At 37.1% G+C, this 22111-nt stretch overlaps 2 protein-coding genes across 8 annotated transcripts; both read right to left on the bottom strand.

The window, feature by feature from the left end:
• Positions 1-596: 596 nt before the first annotated feature.
• LOC137956094 (uncharacterized) lies at positions 597-14121 on the bottom strand. Of its 7 annotated transcripts, none has more exons than XR_011113213.1 (13): positions 13667-14121; positions 13465-13552; positions 13022-13168; positions 12251-12382; positions 11861-12011; positions 11346-11384; positions 11168-11242; positions 7687-7800; positions 7501-7572; positions 7311-7375; positions 1814-1904; positions 1244-1376; positions 597-951 (listed from the first exon to the last, which is right to left on the bottom strand). XR_011113213.1 is itself a non-coding variant. In XM_068803422.1 (12 exons), the coding sequence occupies exons 1-12, from the start codon at positions 13836-13838 to the stop codon at positions 1299-1301; spliced, it is 1224 nt and encodes a 407-aa protein (XP_068659523.1). In that variant the 5' UTR covers positions 13839-14121; the 3' UTR covers positions 1055-1298. The 7 variants fall into 7 exon arrangements, 4 of the variants coding, with proteins under 4 accessions (XP_068659523.1, XP_068659524.1, XP_068659525.1 ...); XR_011113214.1 differs by lacking the exon at positions 597-951 and adding an exon at positions 960-1026; XR_011113215.1 differs by lacking the exon at positions 597-951 and adding an exon at positions 1055-1100.
• Positions 14122-14725: 604 nt separating this feature from the next.
• On the bottom strand, positions 14726-19270 carry LOC137955698 (transmembrane 9 superfamily member 2-like). The gene is made up of 7 exons (XM_068802770.1): positions 19066-19270; positions 18216-18256; positions 17526-18111; positions 16710-16847; positions 16427-16583; positions 15857-16341; positions 14726-15361 (listed from the first exon to the last, which is right to left on the bottom strand). The coding sequence occupies exons 1-7, from the start codon at positions 19230-19232 to the stop codon at positions 15142-15144; spliced, it is 1794 nt and encodes a 597-aa protein (XP_068658871.1). The 5' UTR covers positions 19233-19270; the 3' UTR covers positions 14726-15141.
• Between the last annotated feature and the right edge of the window lie 2841 nt (positions 19271-22111).

Below are 22111 nucleotides of genomic sequence, written 5' to 3'. Positions count from 1 at the left end.
CATCCTTGGCCATGGACGTGAATCCCATCTAGGAAGCCATGGAGATTTGCGCTCTAGGAATGGCAAAGTCCGTCGGTTTCAGTAATTTTTCATGCAAAAAGCTGCTGGACTGTAGCTGTGCCAATAATGAAGCAATCTGGTGTCTTGTATCAACATTTGATTGAATCCTCCTAATAAATAATGGTCAGTGGTGACGTTGGAAATGAACGTGGGTTGGCAACATAAGCAGCTGATAGAATTGTGTAAGCAGACTGGAATTCATGTCAGTGCATGGGTCTCCTTTGGGTGCAAATGGTGCTCAATAGGGATCTCTAAACATCATTACCAGTCCTGGTGAAGTTGAGGTTCAAGGTGATCGGAATAGGGAATTCTCTGAGCAGCCACAAAAGCAACTGAGATCCAGTCCAATCTGACCGCAGCATAAGATACTATTCCGTAAAGAAATTGTTAAAAATATAATTATGGCAACTTCTTTCAGGACTTAAAGAGGGCAGAGAGGAATTTGTACGGGATGTCGTCAACAACTTCACCAGGATCGTGCAAAGAAAAGAATCAAATTGACTGAACTTTAGGAAATGAAGCAAGGGACGTTTAGATGGTAATTATGCAACGAAAAGATCTAATTTCATCATTTTTCAAGAGAATTTGCACAGAGAACGACACAGAAATTGCTTTGCACAAAGACAGATTTCTTAAAGTTGACACAGGAGTAGGAAACATCCCCTTCTAGTAATCCAAAATTTGATACTCTAAAAATGTCACCTGCATAACATGAGAAATTAGATCACTCACACACGTTCTTAAAGAAGATAAGATTCTGCATGACAATGGTTTTTTCCCCGAGGAGGATTTCAATCATACATGTTTATACTCGGCAAATATTAATATTACCCACATTTCCACAGCTTAGTTTTAACTCTTTTGCAATGGCTTGGGCCTTTAGCTCAATAGCTGCAGGGGAAAATGTTCTGGCATGAGGTCTAAGGTTCAAGTCTCACCAGGGTAAGGTACTCAATATTCAAAGATCTGAAAAATCATATCAATTCTAGTAACATGTCAAGCACCATATAAAAACTCCCATTAAGCACAATTGTTCATTGCTGTTATCATGCATTTAAAGAAAAAATTAGAATAATCAAAAAGAAAATGGTGAAATAAATTAAAAAAAAGTTGTTACTTATTTACATTTGTCAGGCTTATAATGGAGAGAGAGAGAGAGAGAGGCCATCGTGCAACCTTTTACCTTTGTAATATTTAAAGAAAGACATGAGCTCTTAATAACTGTCACCCGGTAGACGCTAGCGATCTTTAACCAAACCTTCAAAACTACTGGAGCAATCAGTCGATGTCCAACTATAAGTGCGAATGAGGCGAATCTGGAGGAACAAAGCATGTCAAACCAGATAAATTAAATGCCTCCAGCAGTATCATGCATAATCAATAAAAGGGACTTTATCCCGCCACCCATGTTATTCTGATGCAATTTTAGCTTACCCAAGACCACCCATTAGGAATTTGCCAGGGTAAGAGCAAACTACTAAGACAGCACCCAGTCAACATTGCATCAGATCAATCAAACTTTTTTAATCACATGATCCTAGGACGGTCCCTTCGAATATGAAGTCCACATTGTAGCCTAACATAATGAGACCCTAGAAATGGCATGACCATACAGCCTGTAATTCAGTTGTATGAACTCCTTCAGGCATGCCATTTGTGCATGAACTACTCACTCCAAATGTATCAGATAAAAAAAGAATGAATGTGGTTCTGTTTTTTCTTTTTCCTATTGTGAATGAGGTTCATAAATAACCTGAGCAAAGGCATAAATGGCTCGGAGAATTCTAGCATAATCAGTGCCAATCATTTGAATTACAACATCTGCCAAGAACGTCCCCCAAAGCCTACAAAAATCCAAGTGAAAAAAGATTTCAGCTTAGCACTTTCAATAGTCTACATGATACTAGGATAAGAAAACCCTTTAAAAAACCAGAATAGGATAAAGGTGTACTACTGACCTACTTTCTCAATAAATAAATAGCCAGCTGAATTCACTGCTCAACTGTCAACGGATGTTCTTTTTTCTTTTTAAAAAAAGTTTTTGTTTTGTTTAAAAAGGGTTAGAGGATCAAAGATAATAAAGCATCAACTAGGAGGGGACATTGAAATTTGACCCTCTCCTTACTCAAGGAAGCAGCTACAAAATTAGTTGAACAAATCTATTTCCAAGTGAAAAATGCAATAACTATGATAATAACGTTTAGAGGATCAGAGATAATAAAGCATCAACTAGGAGGGGGCCTTGAAAGTTGACCCTCTCCTTGGTCAAGGAAACAGCTACAAAATTAGTTGAACAAATCTATTTCCAAGTGAACAATGCAATAACTACGATACCAGGTACAGGAAGAACTGAACAACACAAGAATAAACAACATCAATGTTACAGAAAATTCATGGCATAAAATTGAATGCACACATGTCCATTGAAATGTTTTCAGAAAGCCCCCTAGGAATTGATACTCTAAAGATCAAATGTAATAATAAACTAGATGAACCGTTTCAATAAATCGCATCAACCAGATTGTGCCAACCATCACAATCAACCGGCTTGCTGAACACTAGGGGTGCTCCCACTCTACACTCCCAACCACCTACCTTGGGCTTCCCCTTTTTTTTCTAGCAAACCTGACAAAATCGTAAGGAACCCTGAGGTGGAGAAGTTTGAATGGAGGTTTTTGACTCAGAAGGGCAGGCTCCTATCTGAAGCAGGCAGATTGGTCCTCAATTCTTCCATTGCGGGTCTTACCAACTACCACTTATCGTTTTCCCATCCAATAAGTATAGCGAAGTGAATTGAAGCCCTCAAAAGGCATTTTCCATGGCGAGGAGCTGAGGATGGATTCAAGCACCATCTTGTGGCAGAAAGAAGGCGGTTTGGGTATACAGGCTGCCAGGAGATGAACCACACGTTTTTTCTTAAATGGTTTTGGAAATTCATAAGAAAAGGGGTTTAAATTAGAGTAGGGTTATCACAAAGAAATTGGGTTTTGTGGGGCATAGATGGTGGTTGGAGAAGAACGCTAACAGGAAGTTCTCCCCCCTTGGGCATGTGTTGTTCCACCTCCTAGCCAAGTTTGCCAAAGGTGTGAAGTTCAATGCCGGAAGAGAAGACACCATTCTATTCTAGGAGGACTAGTGGATCGGAGATGGACCCCTCTCAATCATCAAACTGCAGCTTTAGCAACTCATAACTGATCGCTCAATCTGCATCCATAATGCTTACCTTATTGAGGGAGATCAGATTGATTGGGACCTTCATCTGAGAAGGGGGTTGAGCAACTCAAAAGTTGAGGATGTTGAGTCTCTCCTCTTGGACCTAAGTAGGACTTGCATTTGTTACTATGTGAAGAATAAAATGATATGGAACTTCTTAGCTCCTTCTCTTGGCATGTTTGGACTTTCATCCTCAGCAGCATTGGCCTTCAACTCTGCCTGCCATCTAACCTCGCCTCAGCCAGTCAGATGCTCCTTGGGACTGCTATTCCCAAAATGGGCAAGTTGCTGATCTCTACTTGCACTGCATTCATTCCCTGGGGCCTTTGGAAGGAAAAAAGCAACAGATACTTCAACAGAAAGTTTGAGTCTATTTTGAGGGTCTCATGCACTATCACCAACCAAATTTCCTCTTGGCTTCATACTGGAAAGGATTTTTCCTCTTTTTGGGCTCCTCCCTTCATGACAATTGGCGATCTCTAGCCCAAATGCACGCTTTCTGCCAGGCCCCGCATCGTCTAGGAATGGCAACCTCCTCAGCCTAGTCTCCTCAAGCTCAACTTCGATGGAAGCTCTCATAGTAATCCAGGCAAGGCCGGCTTTAGTGGTGTCTTACACGACTCTATTGGCTCCCGGATCATTTCCTTCACCAGCCCCTTGAGGATTGCTGATTCCACGACCGCCAACTCCATGCTCTCCTCCACGGGCTCATTATTTTTCGCAACCACTTTAGCGGCTCTCTTCGTATTGAAAGGGATCCCAAGGTGGTGATCAGTTGGTGTGCCTCCGCCTCTGGTCCTCCTTGGCGGCATTGGGATGTCTTTCATGAGATTATGGATATTGTTACCCAATTTGATTGTATTTGATCTCATATTCCGAGATCTGCTAATTTTGTTGTTGATTTGTTTGCTAAGCAAGGAGCTTCTCTCCAATCTCTTGTTGTAAAGGGCTTACTCCCTTAGCCTATTGTCTTGTGTTTTAATGAAATCATCTCTTTCTCAAAAAAAAAAAAAAAAAAGTAAAACGATATGGAACTTCTCTGATAACGAGAAATCCACTATTGCCCTTGCCTACACCTTCTTGATGCAATGGGGCTCCAATCATCAACATAGCACTAGTATTGCTCGAATGCTCCTCGACCAAGGTGGGTGAGATTCTTCCTCTAGAGCGTTCTTCGTATTAGGATTCTAAAGGTGGACAATTTGAGGTGTCATGACACTATTGTTCCCAAATCTTGTAACAACTTTTTAAATGTTGTCAACAAAGATGTCTCCTACTTCCTCCCTCACTACCCCTTCTCTTGGCAAATCTAGTCCCATTTTCTTAAGAAACTTGGAATTAGCCTCTGCATTCCTAAAAAACTTCAAGAGATTTGCAAGCTCCATGGAGGGCTTAAAAACCCACCCCATTTTTTATGGATATGCTCTTGGCAAGCTTTGTGTGTGTGTGAAGGGGGGGGTTGTCTTTTGCAATCTTGATGGGATTATTCTTGCCACCTATTTGGGATCTCTTGGCGTTGTTGAGTCCACAACAACTAAAATCTAGGCCCTTCGTCACAGCCTCCTCACTTGCATATCCTTATCCGATAATCAGCTTTGGGTTAGGGCAACTCCATTGTCGTCATTAGCCAATATTCCAAACCAGTTAATCCCCCATGGCATGCCTTGCATGGTTTTCATGAAATCTTGGATGTTTCTTCCTCTTTTTCTTGTACTTGGAATCATGTACCGAGGTCAGCAAATCATCTTGCTGATCTCATGCTAAAAAAGGAGTCTCCCTCCAATACCTCATTGTAATAGAGACCTCTCCATTCTCTGTTCTTTTGCCCTCGGGCCTTGAAATAAAAACCACCATTCTCAAAAGAAAAAAATCAATTTCTAGTTAGAGTTTTAGAGGAGAAACAACAATTAAATGGTTTTGTATGAAAATCAGTAATTAAACATTACCAGGTGTAATCTGACAAATAATAGGTACTATCATTCATACTCTCAAAAGAAAAGATACTATCATTAAAACTGAAGAATTTACAACAGCAGTTTTGTATGTTGAACCCTGAGAATGCACTCCTCAAATTATATAAAAGCCAATCATGCATTGATATGCCCTACAGTCTAGTATCATGATAACATTCTTTAGTTTCTTATGTTGATGATAGTGAATATGGCTCAAACTTCCAATTAGATAGAATTGTGAGAGAGATTAGCTTAATGGTGACTCCTACTATCAGGAGCTTCAAGAAAAACTCTGATGGAAGCTAGTTGGGTAACCTAGGGCCGGCATGTCTAGGTGGAGTCAGAAGGGACCACAATGTTGTTGTCCAGCTTGCTTTTGGGGGGTCTATTGGGAGGAGGAACTCAGCAGAAGCAGAAATCAGAGCCCTCAGTCAAGCTGAAAGCTTTTCTTCAAAAAATTCTCTACCCCTTTAATAGTAAAAGGTGATTCTTCAATGGTGACAAGTTGTATGAAAGAAATTTGGAAACTTTCTTATCGCTTTAGTTGCATTCATGAAGAAATCTTGCACATTTGCCAGCCTCATGTTATTTCTTGGTCGCATACAGTGAGGCTGCAAACTCACTTACTGATGAATTAGCTAAAGAGGGAGTCTTGATCTGCTCTTGTCGTTGGAAACTCTTTCCCTTTTGCCTTGTAATTAGATTTTATCATATTTTTTAGCTTCATAAAAGTATTTCACCATTTCCCAGAGAAAAAAAAGAGAGATTAAAGTATGGAGACCCCTCTCCCCTATTTATAAGTTAATCAATGGCAAAAAAAACTACAATAATGTCACTACTCTCCTTAAACCCTATGAATCTAGTTTTGATAGAAAAACAATTTCCTAGAAAATAAAGGAAACTAAATAAACTTAAATTACAACCTCTAACGAAAATAATTAGCCAAAATTGGAAATAGAGGTAATGTCACTTCTACTACTTAGGAACCATTTATACCGCCATAGAAAAATAAATGACAGAAATCATTTTCCCTTGACTAATTTTCCTATTGGAAAAAATTCTCTTTGACTGGTTTTCTTGCGTTTGTGCCACCCTAAAAAACATTGTGTTTGAGTTTACTCTAGAAATAAAAATGTTCCGTAAATAAAATAAAATATTTTTTATAAACAATAAAAAATAACATTGAAATAAAATATAGGTGATCAATAACACTTTAGTGCTTCTTGGTTTATTTTTCTCCTAGTTTCCTATAGGAGTGCTAGGAAACTCATTTTTCTATATTTTTTAACATTTCCCAAAGGCAAAAGGAATCAAGATAAATCAAGCAGAAAATTTCCCATCTCCAAAAATAACACAAACATGGCATTTTTTTCCATACCACTTTGTTGGCACAAACACACCCTTAATGAGCACTAGAAAACAAGTACTAATGAAGTTCCAGTAAGGTTACTAAGAGAAATTTGGATTGCTGGAGTAACTAACAAACCACAAATCCAGCACATGCAGCATTAGTTATGTTAGGAAACTGTCAAACTTATTATGATACACAAGATATCCATATATGCATATACAATCCTGTTTATTATGTCAAGCATGCTGCTGGCAAACATATAACTGCTTGAAGTTTATGAGTTCCTTAACACCAAAATGATTCACTATTAAGTAGGTTAACAGGTAAAGCAGTATAAATTCAAGAATCATTTTTTTTTAAATCCAGGAATTATATGGCTCATTCGCAGACCCAGGAAGAGGTGTTACCTAGAGCGGACTTTTTGTCCAAACTGTCAAAATCAAGAATTTTAAACAGATATTCGCCTGTATTAAAATTCCTACCACACAGATTGTCAGAAAAAAAAAAATGAAAGAGTACAAAGGAAAGCCACACCTTGAGAGGTCCTGACTTCAAAAATCTGACCCTAGTGACTATACCTAGAAAATTATCGATATTCTCATAGTAGTTTAAAATCAAGACCATTTCAATAGCTAAAGGTTAACAAGAAACCTTAACCACATAAACACACAATATCATTAGGAAAAAAAGATAAGACCAGCATTCAAGTGAAACAACAAAGAGAAAAGGTATACACTGGGCCAAGCAACATCATCATGCTTCTAAGTCCAAGATACCGTGAGGCAGCAGAAGCAAAACCCTGCTCATAGAAAATAAGGTTGACAAGAAATCAGCGTAGTAACCTAGGAGAAGCAGATGCATGTAAAAACAATACTATGTAATGGATGTAAAGACAATACTATGTAATGCAAGTAGCAATAATACTATGTAATGAAAATGTGGAAGATTGCTTTGTTCAGAAAATAACTGCATTCCTTGTAAAAAAACAATTAAAGCCTGTAAAAAAACATGGCAGGCCCCAATCAGTGCCCTCTGGGCTGTAAATACAGCATTGGATATAAGTTCAATCCTTGTTCAGCAGGTGGGTGAAGGGTTTTATGCCAAAATTACAATGTATACTGTGAGTGAGACTGTGCACCCATGTGTGTTTGTAGAAGAGATCACCTGTCTTGCTGCCAGCAAAGCTACCCTTGACTCCAAGTTAATCGTTGCAAGCTGTCCACCCTGAATGGCAAAACAAATTTTGGCTCTCATTCCAAAGAATCTCATAATTTAATGTACTTTTGCACATGATAAGCAAGATATCATGGTTCTTGAATCCTAAATTGTTTTTACAAGGTAATGCTTACTGCCATATATCATGAAGAAATGGGTATATTTCCCTTTAGAGGACACACACTCCTGAGCTAAAATTTTGACAGATGTGCAAGCAACACATCCATTCGAGACACAAATTGAAGGTTATATCGGTAAAACTGAGTCAAGATCTATCCCATGATGACTAATTGCCAAGTAATAGATACAGGATCTTTCTAATCTTAAATCTATGTGAGACTAATCTAGCATATATTATGTATGCAGTACTTCACTAATTCTCCAATGGATAACCTGAAATCCAGTTAGTGGCTCCAAACTGAAAGCTACACTTAAGTTACCGTAACCTGTTGATTCTGTCTATTGATAGCATAAAAGATAGCATTTTGGGGTAACAAACAAGGAAAGAAACATACAGGTTTGAACTGATGACATGGTAAGTCCTTCATATCATAAAAACCATTAGTAGAAAAAAGGTTTATGTTGAAGTGCAGGTATGGAAGAGTCTTATATGACTCCCATAGCAAGATGTCTCATAAAGCCAAAATTACTCTGGTGGAGTCTTACAAGAGTCTCGCAGAAGGTCTCATAGAAGAGTTTCAATTAAAAGTGTTTTAGTTATATTAGATTTCTATTTATGTTCAGTTATTCAATTGTTCTAGGACTTATCTTTTAGTATTTAACTTTGAGTGTAATTGGGACAAGGGTAGTTTAATTTTAATTGGATTCTACTAGTTTCCTCTATTATAAATAGAGGTTCATTGTACTCAATCATGAACAAGTCAATGAAGTATTTCTCTTTTCCAAAAATTCAACATGGTAGCAGAGTAGGTCTTATGAGTTGACTAGGTCAACCCACAGAGATAATGTGATCCTTTTTTGGTTTATCATCTCTACGAGTTCAGGTTCGTATTCTACCTTCTTTTTTCTTTCCTATCTCAATACCAGTTGTTTCCTTAGTATTCGCACCTTCATATTGAATTTTTCATATTGCAAATTATATATTGACAAAAAGATATTTGAGTCTACTTTTAAATGCAAAAAGAATTTTGGCAAACGGAGTTTTATATAAAGAGAAATTGATAATTGAAGCAACAAGGTCAAATAGCAAGAAAGGTTCAAACAACAGCAAAAAACTGCAATTTTCAAGGCATTTTATGCCATCAAGGACGAGACTTTATATGGAGGAATTATATGTCAAAAGAAAGACCTGTAAGTTTATTTTCTAACCTATCAAACCAATTCTCAATCTGAAGCTTCTAGAGAGAGATATCAATATCAAAAGAGTCAATGGTCATGTTAGCCAAAGAAGAAAAAGTACTTGGTTCGACCAGATTACAAACTCCAAAATCTATCAGATTCTTTCTCTCACAAGAAGTATATATTATGAAGAAATATTATACTTGGATAAAAATATCGAAGTCTAGTTTCAAAAGGATCAACATTCATGTTCAATTTGATCTATATGGAAAGGAGATATTCTCATTGAAGGCGGCAAGGGTCATGCTACAGAACGAAGCAAATCAAGTGGTTATAACAGGTTCAAGAATGAAGTTTTTTTATGTCAAATTGGGTATCAAATTAAAGCTCTTTAAGTCCAGTTTCTTGACCAACAAACTATTTGTGATTTTGAGTTATATATTGAGAGATATCGATATCAGAAGTACCAAAGGTTAATTCTGCTAAAAATCTCTCCTTTTTCCTTTTTTCTCTCCCATTATCTCTTCATGCATTGACGTGAATTGGGTTTCCTTGTCTCCTAGAATCCTAGTTTTTTAGCCAAATTTCTCTTCTAATAAGAGATTTTTGGCCGAACTTAATCACTCCATGATGTGTCATTCAAGATATGCAATATACTGCTTTGATGTTGTTCTCAAGTTTTGCGTTTTTGTTACTTAATTGTGTATCTTCCACGTTGTCAACGCCGAAAAATTGTGGTCCCCCCAAAAAAATTATACTTTGTCAAATTTATTAAGTTCGACCGTTATAGTCTCCCCTAGTTTTTTTAAAAAAAAAAAAAAGGTCCTATTCTAGATTTGTTTGGAAGTTGTTTTCCTCTAGTATTTCTTCAATTTACCATTTTTTCAGATCAATGCCTAGACCCACTACCTAAAAAGTATAGGAGTGTGTCCAACATCCAACTTAAGTCAAGTCATTTATTCTTCACCAAAGAAGTGATTTGTGTTTAAGTTACCCTTAAAAAATGAGTAGTTTTTTTGTTGTGCCATATAGTTGGGTCGTTTTTCCACCTTTTGCAATTGAACAAAGTGTATTTTAGACTATGACTGCTTTGACTGGTGTATAGAACTTTGTCGTACGACAAGGAGTGATTTTTTTCTCCCATATTATGTTTTGTCCAAATTGGGTCTCTATGTCCTTTTTATCCCCGACTTGAGGGGGAGAAGTAGAAAAGAAGTACAAGAAAGAGGAATTTTGTTCAACATATTGTGGTAATTTTTATGTGATCAAAATGTTCAAAGGGGCAAACAAAAGATGAAGATTTTACATCCTTGAAAAAAAAATTGCCAATGAAGATTGAAGACCAAAAGTCTCTTTTATTGCAAGCTGAAGTTATAAACTACAGCTTGAAGGAGGTGTTAAAGAGCAGGCATGGAAGAGCCTTACATGACTTTCACAACAAAAAATTTTACAAAGCCAAAATTAATATGGTGGAGTCTTACAAGAGTCTCACAAGAGGTCTCATAGAAGAGTCCAATTGGATTAGTTAACAGGTATTTTAGTTATATTAGTCTTCTATTTATGTTCAGTTATTCAATTGTTCTAGGACTCAACTTTTAGTGTTTAACTTTGGGTGTAATTGGGACAAGGGTAGTTTAATTGTAATTGGATTCTACTAGTTTCCTCTATTATAAATAGAGGTTCATTGTACTCGATTATGAACAAGTTAATGAAGTTTTCTCTCTTCCAAAAATTCAACAGTTTATTTTCAACTTTTCCTTTTATTGAAATTTTTAATCATAAAAAGGCTAGTATATTTCTTCTTCTTTATGAGTAACTAGAAACAATTTTCACAAGGAATATATAAACAAGACAGACAGCATTACTAACTAGTGTTGCATTAGGCGCAAACTTTACACTATGTAGGAGGCCATTGATTTCAAAATCAAAATACTAAAGTAGCTGCTTTTTGAGGAACAACCTAGTTTAAACACAATCACGAAGCTGAACACAGCAATGAAGTATGCAAACAACTCTGAGATTAACACATCTCATATCTGTAGACAGGCTTTAATAAATTTAAAGATTTGAGGAGTACCTTTTTGAGAATCTCACGCTTTATCTGACAGTTGGCAGCCTCCAAAAACATTTTTCCAGATAGTCTCCGTGCAATCTACCACAGAAGGAATAGTATGGACCCAGAGAATTATGAAAAAGAAAAGGATAAAAAATTGAAAAGGGAGGCAAGAAAAAGCAGAGCATGAATTTCCTCATACCAATTGATATATTTTTCCCAATGTAAATATGCTCCCACCCTACCAGAATGTAAGAGATTAGTTAGTTAGAAACAAGCATATGACTGCATGCATAATAAACACATACAATGTATCTCTGCAAAAGCAGCAAGAATGGCTGCGTGAAAATGCTCCCAGAGGTTCCAAGTCAAGTTTGCATAGCTTTAACAAACAGAATAGCCATATCAAATTGATGAGGTCCTTATTATTCATTAATAAGGACTGAACACGTTTAAGTAGGCACAATCTGAGACACTTACTAAGGATCTGTATAGGCTTCTGCATGAATGGATAATAAACCTCAAATTTGATGGACCATCCCTCGAGACACTAAGCATTAATAAGAGGCCCAAATCATGCCTACTTCATAGAGACCCCAAAAAGATGTTCACGCAAACAAGTTGAGCATTCATATAAACAACTAACTATAACTCCAGCAAAATCCACATGTATACACGTCTTCTGTGAAGTAGAGGACAAATCCAACTAATTACAACCTTCAAAAGCATTGTCTGGAGTTCCTCAGCCCCAACTCTGAAAGCAGCCATAGCACGCACCTTCCATGGAACAAGTCCAAGTTCTAAATTACTCTCCTTACCCGAATACTTGCATTGATCTCGCCGGGCAGATACATGATCTGCTTCCTCACTGAAAGATCATAAAATCACTAAGATAAAAATTCCACGAAATATGGGGCTAATTAATGGAGAACTCCAAAAACCTCCATGTTATCGTCTTTTCATTTTCTAGATGTATTATGCGCTTCTTTTCCAAATTGCATGCTGCTAGAAGAGTCCACTATACTATCAGACAAAATATTCTTTTACGAGTGCTAGAATGACTACATTTACAAGCAAATGCTGCTTACTGCGAAAAGTGTCATTTACCTGGAGAACTCCTGCAGTAAATGAAGGAATATTTCAGCTTCTAGGTTTTCTGTGGTAAGCTTGTTTGAACAAGGAATGTTTAATTTGCTTCTCACTGTAAGCAAGACATTTCTATATGATGGCCTCCAACCCCTACCGATATTAACAAAGGAAAAAGTCAAATGACCCACATAGAATGTGCAGAAAATAAAATGAGATAGAAAAGGTACAATACATCCAAGACCTCAAGTAAGAAATTTCTGTATGATGGACTTCAAACCCTACCAAGCATGATAAAGTAAAGAACCAGATGTCCCGAATAAAACATGAAGCAAGATGATTGAAACCCCATGCTGAAAATAACATAAGATATAAAATGATAATTTATGCATCTGACACTTTAAGAGATCCAAAGTGAAAATTTACAGAAGAAGAAAGAAAAGACAACAACAACAACAGCAGCAAGAAAATAACAAAGCCAACAAATGTATAACTACTATGTGTACGGATATCTAACTGTTATTCTGCGCTGTCCTTCCCAAGACCATCACACTGCAACATTGACACCATACCATTTCCAATGCAAGTAACTTTGTTTGCTATTTTTCTCTTAAATGAAACTGAATAATCGTCTGGTTTGGTCCTTTTAGCCTTTTCAAATTCATATTCTGGTCCCATGTCAGAAAAAAAAATCATATTCTGGTCTTGCGATAGAAAAAAAATTAAAAAGTCCCAGCAGAAAATGAAAAAAAAAAATTTAAAACTTCTAAAAAAAAATGCAAATATTTGAACCTTAATGTTGATCGAGCATCAGCAGCAAGGTACAAAAATCTAGACGCAAGAAGTTCAATGAAATCTTCTCTTTCCTTTGGACTGCCTCCATAGATGTAGTCAACATCCCTTCTGTCGGTTATTGATTTCAGTAGGGGACTAAAGTAGCTACAAAGAAACACGAAAAATAAACTCAGACATGAAACATGGTTAAGTATTACTTCATCGGCAATACACATTTAAGAAGCTGAAAACTCTAACTCAGTGCAATTCTTAGAGTATCCTAGAGAAACGAAGGTGATGTTTGTCCATTTTTAGCAGCATAAAGCACAATAATAGAATGAACCCAAAAAATAAATTATTTTGTACTTAATGAAGTGCACAGTACTTCGATTCGGCCATCAGCAAACAATTGTCGATAAAAAATAGTTTCTTCAGCGGAAAAAAAACGAACGAGTAATTACCTAGGGCCAAAGAGAATGCTCTCGAGTTCGTATAGTTCAGAATCAGTAGCCAGCTCAAGAACTGCCCGAAGCTCCGGATCGGAAGCGCCTAAAATTAATGAAAATACCATTTTAAGTACAGAAATAACTGGCATTGATAAAATTTAAAAACAAAGGAAAGAGAGAGAGGGAGAGAGAGAGAGAGAGAGAAAAGAAGTCAAACCTTCTGTGTCTCTCGAGATTACCGCTGAGCAACTGCGCTCAATGGCGCATTTGCGTGCTCGATGGTTAGAAAATGATAAATGCTGATAATTATTGAACAAGGCAGACCTTCGGAAGTTCAAGGAGGTGAAGGATAAGGAGACTCTCGGATTAGCAGCTGAAAGAGTGATCATCTTCTCTTCTCAGTTGGGAGCGTGAGAAGGCCAGCGGCGGCGGCGGCGGCGGCTTGAAATAGCATAACCGGAGCAGTTCAAAAATACAACTGGCAGAATTGATCTCGAGCGCCTGAAATTCGGAGGCTAGATCATCTGTTCAGTTCAAACTTCAGATACCTTCAGAATGAAGCTCAAATTCGTTACCAAATGAGCAAAAAGGAAAAGGGCCGAAATTCCAGCCGGACGCTCATTGTGTGGTGAATGCGCTTTCTGATTTCTCTATGCTGTGGTTTTCGGCATTCGGAGCTCTCAGCGTCTGAGAATTTACATGGAGCCCAAATCTTTGCTTTGGAATCAAATAGATGCGGGCATCATCGGATGGGCTGGAAAATCAAAGAAAACCCAGCCCACTAGATTGGTGTCGCATCCACAGCGGGTGGAAACGGGTGACGGTGGCAATGAAACGTTTCTTTTCTTTTCTGTGGATGCCTAAAGAAAAAGAGAGAGAAAATAAGAAAAAAATATAGTTTTTCTTGTGTGGATACATGTGAAAAAATACAAACATTTATTAAAAAATATAAGCTGATAAATATGTAAAAAGCATAATTATCTATAATAAAATATTTGTCATAAGTAATTAAATATTTAAATTGAAATCGAAAGGGTATAACAATTACAAAATCCTCTTTTCATATTCCTGTAAATAAGTTAAGCAGGAGGAGAGGAGATCGGGAGAGGAATCAATTATATATTTATATTTAAATACACCCAAAAGAAATTGACAACCAAATACGAATTTTTACTTTAGACGTTGGTTAAGAAATTAAAAAATCCTGTTTTATAATAATTAAGCTGATAAAATTATAAACTGTAATCTTCATGAAGAATGACAAAAATACAGAGGCTGAAAGAGTAAACTTCAATAACAACAATGTGTCAATATCCAACTGTTAATTAAGATTTCTAAAATCCTCTGTCAACAATAAGATTGCCCCAAACCATTGAGTGCTTCGTCATATATGACAAGAGTGTGAGGTAAGAAAAACTGCTTCCCAGAGCGTGCGGGTGCGTAAACAGTGGCTTTTGGAAACTTCCCCGTTTATTTGAATGCCAAAAATTTCAGATTTCTCTCGGATACAAAATGCGGCCTACACCCCCCATTGGACATTAATCTCAAAGAAAACTAAGCTTATCCCGGCCCATTTCTGGGAAACATGCCCCCCCCCTGAACTACACCTTGCTGCTTCTAGTACACTCTTTGATGACATTGCACAATTACAATAGAACCTTCTCTATAGAAAGAAAAGACTTAAGGAACCAACTATTCGCACTTGATAGACCGGTAAATGTGGCGGACAAATAATAAAGCAGCACGGAAACCCACCATTCCGAGCATTAGGAAAAATCCATAACAGATGCAAGCCATGTATCCGAAGAAGAATGTCGTTTGCATAAAACCAGACATGTCTGACCGAGCGTGGTAGTAATATAAACAGTAACCGTATATAAACAAGCCAGTTGATCCTCCACACAGAAACGACCTGCATCAGATGAATGGAGAAGAAACAAAGAGATCATGGGGTTGCCCACTGATTACACGAGAGCAGAACGGATGATATGTACCACTTAAACAAAAGAAGTGTTGTTATGCAAAAAGACAAAACAAAATAGGCTTAGAGTTAGAGGAGGACTATATAACCAACAACAAAAAATATAAAAAAATAAAAAATTGACCAAAGTTTATATATGCTTAAACAATAATATTTAGTTTTTTCTTCTGTTTGAATAGAAAAAAGTTGCAATGTTTACTTTCAAAAACAAGTTATTTTAAAAAGAAGACATTAACAGAGATGTTATAGCAGGTAATAAAATTTTCTAGCTAGTTTCAAAGACGAGAGACAATGTGTTTCAAAAACAAAAACAGTTATATGATATAAAATGCACAGGAAGAATAAATAATTATATTAATTTGAGGAAATAATAAAATTTCCTGAGACAAATAAAACCAGTAGAATAAACAACCAATTCTAGCTTACCTCCACCACCATTCATGGTCTTCGGCAGTCAGCTGGAAGTAGGTCAGAGCAATAGTGATGAAGGCAGTAACGATGAGGAGAATGATGAACACAATGAAGAGAATACTGTATATGGTGTAAGGTCTGTGGCCCCATACACTAGCAAATATGTAGAAGAGTTCAATGTAGATGGCACTGAAAGGTAAAAACCCTGCCATTGCCATCTGGGGTACAGCACCACGATACCAAGATAGTGCCGGGATCTCTCTAGGATACTTAGTAGTACGGCAAGGAGCTTGGAACTCAGCCCTGCTATTTTTCCCAGCAATCCCTCCCAAAACAAGCAAAGGAGATGTTACTAATGTCCATATGAGAACAATCACAACAATTGTGCCAAATGGCAATGCTGCAGTAGCATTATATGCAATGGCAACGGTATTGAGAAAGCAGAAGGTCAGGAAAAGAGGCCCACAGAAAAGGCAACCAGTCAACAACAGATTCCTCACCTATCAAAAACAAAAGAATAAGGTGGATTAGCTGAAAAGCAAAAGGAAGAAGAAGAAATAGCATGACGATTGACAAGAAAAGTACCCAGTTTGTCCCCTCAAGCTGACTATAGAAAGAGGTAGCTGTATAGCCAGCAATACCAGATGTAAGGGCATATATGACAACCAAAGCAGTGAACAAAGCTCCCCGATTGTATGGATAGAAGACACCCACTAGTGCGAGAATAAAAATGAAAATTGTCCTGAACACAAACAATAAAGACGGTATTAGATGATAACTTTTACAACATGTATAGAACTTCAATAACTTCAGATGATGTACTAAAAAGGAAGTTAATCAAGAAATAACTGCTTCATAAATACTTAACAGTGTAAACAGCTGAGTGCCAGAACCAAGAGCAGCAGCAAACAAGGACTTGTACTTTGGGTACCGGAAGACATCCCCATGGATGTACTTCCATCCAGTTTCTTCTTGATCATCAGCTGATTCTTCATCATGAGCATACCTTTCACACACACACACACATAAAACAAAAAAAAATAAAAAAATAATGAAATTAATATTTTCAGAATCTTCAAAGAATAAATGAAAGTTTATCACGATGTTTATCAGATAAAAAGCATCTGAAATTTTCTTAAGACAATGATATTGTGCCTCATAACTGCTCTTCTGATCTTCTTAAGCTTAACGAGGCATTTAAATGAATAATTTGAAGACAGCTAGAACTCACTTCTGAGAATCCACTTCTCACCATGTGAACAGCCCTCACATGCTACCTAGAAGGAAAACACCAATACTGCCTAAAAGTCTTTTTAGTTTGTTTTGTTCTTTTTTCTGTCTTGCATGATATATCAATGATATCCATCAATAATCAGGTACCATTTACTAGAGATTTTCTAGGTCACTTCAAGAAACTGAAAGTCTAAAAAGATTATAAAAAATAAAATAACATAAAACTTGTTCTTCTGCATGTTCAACATGGAACCATATATAAGAGAAATAAAATCTTAATTTTATCTTTTCAATTCTGTATATGCCGTTTTTAATATGAATACCAAAACTTTCATCTTCAAATGTGATACTGAAAAAGGCACTTAAATCTAAGCTAGAAAATATGCGCTATTAGGAATTTCTGACATTGAAGTTTGAGATCGAAAAAGCTGTGGCTGAGAACAATCCTTACTTGATAAAATCATTTTTGAGCACCCTCATCAAAATTGTAGCAAGAAACCCAGTCAAGAGAAGAACTGTTACACATGAGTTAATGATTGAGAACCAATGGATCTCCAGGTGATGTGGAAAGGATGAAGCTTGGGAATACTTCTCCATCCTCTTCTCAAAAGGAATATCAGTGTCTTTCCATTTTACTGTGTAAAAAAATTCCACTTCAACTTCCTTGTCCTCGGTGACATCCACCATTGAGTTGGAATCAGTCTGAACATTAATCTCAATGACCCGATCTTTGTTGTAATGAATTTCAAAGTGCATATGCTTGTAAAGATAGTACTTGTACTCACTCGGATCCGCCTTGCCCTCCTTATCACTCTTCCCAATGAAGCCCCATATTGGTAAATCATCATAGAACATTTGAAAGTAGTAATCCTTGTCTACTGCATTCCTGAATTGGGCCACTTCTTCCTTAGACAACCTCTTTTTGCAAACAACTTCAGATTCTCTATCAACCATAAAGTCAAGCTTGTAGGGAGCCTCAACCAAACGATCACCGTTTAGGACTTCCCCAAGAGCCTCTTTTTTCTCTGCCATATGATCTGTTATTATATTTCAAAATATGAGAAAACAACCACTATTAGAAAATAGGAAGCAAACAAATAAATTTGAAAATAATTAGATGCAAGACATCACACAATTAAACCTGGTGAGCAGTAGGGAAGATCGAAAAACCGATAAGTCTCACTGAAACCAGAAACATAAACAGAGTGAGAGAATTGTTAATTAGTCATCAATCATCAGTATATAAAAAATAATACAACATTCACACAATGTCTAACAAAAATTCGAAAAATCCAAGGTTTACAACCCAAAAATGTGAGATAGGAAACAATCCCCTGCCTCGAAGAAACAGAATTCTAAATTTAGTAATCCTCTGAGTAATAGATAAATCTAGACGCCATGGTGCCATTCAGAAAATAAAACACATAATAGAAAATCCAAAGGGTCAGACCGACATCCAGAAAAATCTCGCTTACATTATGTTACTGAAATAAACACCAAACAAACATCGAAAAATCCGAATCCACAACACTAACAAATTCCAACGTCCCTCTTAAGCTAGTCTTCGATTCACCCAAATTCCACAACAACTATGAATTAATGATTGAAACTAGAAAGGGTCACTAATTTTGTAGCAGCTGGACATTCAAGAAAGGCGCAACAGCCAATCTCCTCTCAAAGTTACAGTCCACTGTTTCTCAGCGAATTCACTCCCAAGGCCCAACAATAAATCACGAAAACCTTCAACAAGAATTCTCGCTGACAAGAACAGCCCAACGAAGAATAATAGACACACAAAAAAAAAAATTAAATCAAAAAAATCTTCAACAACAATTCCCGCTCCTAAAATGAACAAAGTCAGGCAACCAACACTAAAGCAGTGCAGATCCAACAAAGCGCGCAGGAAATTCAAGCTAAAAAGAGTAGATAGCCAATAGATCAGCCTCCGAGCCAAAAAAACAAACAAACAAACATGAAGGGTAAATTCTTACCTAGGATTATGAAACGGCCCAACTTTGTTGACATAGAGAGGAACCGGATCTCCAGCTTTGTATCTGTGATTCGAGGCATCCGACCTCGCACCTGTCGCGCAGCACAGAACCAATATTACCACCACGATCAACGACAGTCTCTCCATTCCTCGGCCCTCTGTTCGCATCCTCCACTTCTGTAAGAAAAAATCGAAGATAGTAGGATTTTAGGGCGTTTTAGAAGGCATTTTATGGTCGAGACCGTTTAGTGTAAGAGTGAAAGTGACGTAACGCCAAATGGACTTTGGAGTGTAGCCATGAATCGATTAAGCGTCCACCGACCGTATTCGGCACTTAACCGATCTGATTTAACAGTTAGGCCCATTATGACAGATTAGACAAAATCTCATCCGTCAATGAGCCGGGAAACCTGACCCGCGAAACAGAATGCTACGGATGATCGAGAGTTTCGCGAACCCCGACAGCGGACCCGGCTAGGTCCCGTGAAATCCGGGTCGGGTCGAGTACCTCTTCGTTTTTAGATGTTGTACCACGTTTCTTAGGGTCATGATATGGTTGTTTCATGTTTGGTCTAGGAAGTGACGCTTCAATTAATATAATGAAGTCCCTATACCAAGTCTTGGAAAGTAACGGCGTGACTCTCACATAAAAAAATGAAGATGAGTTGCATCATGGCCCATCTTTGTTTCTTCCTTAGAGTATGCTCTCAACCTTTTTCTCTTTTATTTCATTTAGATTAGTTTTAAATTGAATTGATTTACCGTAGCTGGGTTCGGAGGGCTAGTTGAGGGGGACTCGCCCATATTAAAAAGGGGTGTGTCTAACCCACGCTCTCTTCGGTCTAAGTTGATTTGATTGAGTCGCAAGTTGGAACACTACGGGCTTACTAATCCCCTAATTTGGTCTCATGTTGAATTATGACTAAAAAAACTCCGAGTTGTTTTATTATGCCAGACGATATTGTTGAGGTGACGGTTTAATATGAGACATAACATGATTGATCATGTTTACTCTAAATTTTATGATACAAAGTCTTTTGGTGATTTTAGGAAGAGTGAAAAGAGGTTGGACTCAAGTCCAACTAACCTTGGTTGCACCTAATGTTTCTGGTTGGGGTTTGTATTAAAGGTTGTGGGTAAGGTGAAGAAGACACAGAAGTTTGGTTTTCTTTTTGATTGGTTTTTTTGGGGGATATTGACTAGAGGAATATTGATTGGAGGGAATGGGATTTTTTGTAAGGTTAATGGAGGGGAGGGTCTTGTCCAAATATGGTATTTGGTGATCCCATCAATGAACTACAAAGATTTGCTCGAGTAACTCGTGTCATTGTCAGAGTTGTCATTAGAGCCAGAGTAGTTGATTATGAGCAAAGTGTTACAATCTTCTTCATTTATGAGAGATAAGGACTTCACATCATCTATAGGTCCATGTAAGCGGATTACACTCGTAGGATCTTTCTTTTTTATCCTTTTTTGGGCGTTATTTGGTAAAATGTCCTCTTTTGTTGCAGACGTAACACTTGTTAGTGGTCTTGTCATTCTTAACTTTTTTCTTGATGAATTTTCATTTATTCTCCCAAATATTTTCTTAAAAATTTTTCATGCCTTTTATGAGATTTTTTTTTTTTTAAGTTTTCATCACATGGCCAACAATTTTTCTTACAGGAAATTTGAAGTGCTTTCGGCTTGTCTTTTTCCATTCCACTAGGAATTTCATTTAATTGCATAAATGATGCAATATTGGTAGATTTCTTCAAGAGTTGTTGAGGTTAGGGGAATACCTTTGTTATCCGTGATTTTTTTGGTTTCATTCCCTAAAGGTTTTGGAGAGGAATTAGAGAAGGCTTTAAGATTTGGGTAATCCATTTAATAATATAAAACCTTTTTGACATTTTGTTTAGTGTTTCTCGATGTTTTTATGTTTAAACGAGCAACATTTCATATTGAGCTATTTTTCTCATGTTTGATTGACATAGTATGTGGCACAATGCAAATAATTCAACATAGACACATGTCTTTAGTGCATCGATGCAGTGAATGACCTTCATTTGCATCTATTTGTATTCACTACAAGTAATTCACTCTTCTACGAGGTACCCTTCGAGCCTGACAAACAACTTCCCTATAACTTGGGTTATTATGACATTGGAATTTAGCATTTAGTAGTGTGTCAAGTATACATTTTCATGAAATTTTTATGCTACTGGGATGAAGGTGAGCTATTTATGTTAAAGAAAGATTTTTGCTCGACATTGTTTGTTAAGGATGTTCTTGGGGTGTGCCTACTTTTTGGTTAATTGAATATTGCATCACCTTCATCTTCATCTATTGTATTTTCAATAATGGAGGATTATGGCACTTAGGACTGTTGGTAAGTGGATTGCTATTAGGTGGTAGCACCTTCTTGTTGGGTCATGAAAGTTTGTATTCTCTATGTTATTATGGTATAGTTTAAGGAAGAAAGTCAGTGGATGTGGGTCATTTTTTTAAGGGAAGAGACTTTGAGTCTCTTTTGGAAGATACTCCCATGCATGTGTCTAGTTGGATTTTGTGTGTGGAAGACTATGGGTAGCATGAAGAAGATCAAGAGATTTGATTGATATTTTTCTTTTTGTTTGGTTTTCTTGGAAAGTATTGATTGGATGAATATTAATTGGAGGGAATTAGCTTTTTATAGGGTCAATCTAGTAAAGGCATTGGAGCTATTGTAGTTGAGAGAGAAATGTGGTAGGCCTGGATGTTTTTGGCTTCTACGGTAATGTTTTGGAGAGACATATACTGTTTTCTCACATGTTCTGAAAGATTTCATTGCTGGGCTAAGAGTTTAATTAATGTGACATTTGCTTGCTATAGAGCTAATTTGTCGAGTAGAGTATTAGGGTTTTTGGTGGTTGGGTTTGTTACCTTCTAGACATGTTTGATGTTCTGGTGAAAAAAATTAGTCTTTCGGGGGGAGGGAGACGTAGATCATGTTGATCCATAGAACCATATTGTCGCCTTAGGAATGACGATTATATCGATTGTGGGAAGAAAGAGGAAAAGGAAGA

This window comes from Aristolochia californica, unplaced genomic scaffold, assembly GCF_029961685.1.
Source record: "Aristolochia californica isolate CCGP_79_NKW_82.1479 unplaced genomic scaffold, dmAriCali1.0.hap1 SCAF_2, whole genome shotgun sequence".
Taxonomy (NCBI): domain Eukaryota; kingdom Viridiplantae; phylum Streptophyta; class Magnoliopsida; order Piperales; family Aristolochiaceae; genus Aristolochia; species Aristolochia californica.
The sequence above is the reverse complement of the archived record's forward strand: the minus strand, read 5'-3'. Positions and strand labels throughout refer to the sequence as shown.

Coding starts and splice junctions, on each gene's coding strand:
- LOC137956094 (XM_068803422.1), bottom strand. CDS start 13,838: ATGATCACTCTTTCAGCTGCTAATCCGAGAGTCTCCTTATCCTTCACC. Junction 7,801..11,167: donor AGCGTGAGATTCTCAAAAAG/GTACTCCTCAAA, acceptor TTTGCCATTCAG/GGTGGACAGCTTGCAACGAT. Junction 1,377..1,813: donor CCATTTATGCCTTTGCTCAG/GTTATTTATGAA, acceptor TTGTTCCTCCAG/ATTCGCCTCATTCGCACTTA.
- LOC137955698 (XM_068802770.1), bottom strand. CDS start 19,232: ATGCGAACAGAGGGCCGAGGAATGGAGAGACTGTCGTTGATCGTGGTG. Junction 18,257..19,065: donor GGGCCGTTTCATAATCCTAG/GTAAGAATTTAC, acceptor TTCTGGTTTCAG/TGAGACTTATCGGTTTTTCG. Junction 16,342..16,426: donor AGCTTGAGGGGACAAACTGG/GTACTTTTCTTG, acceptor TGTTTTTGATAG/GTGAGGAATCTGTTGTTGAC.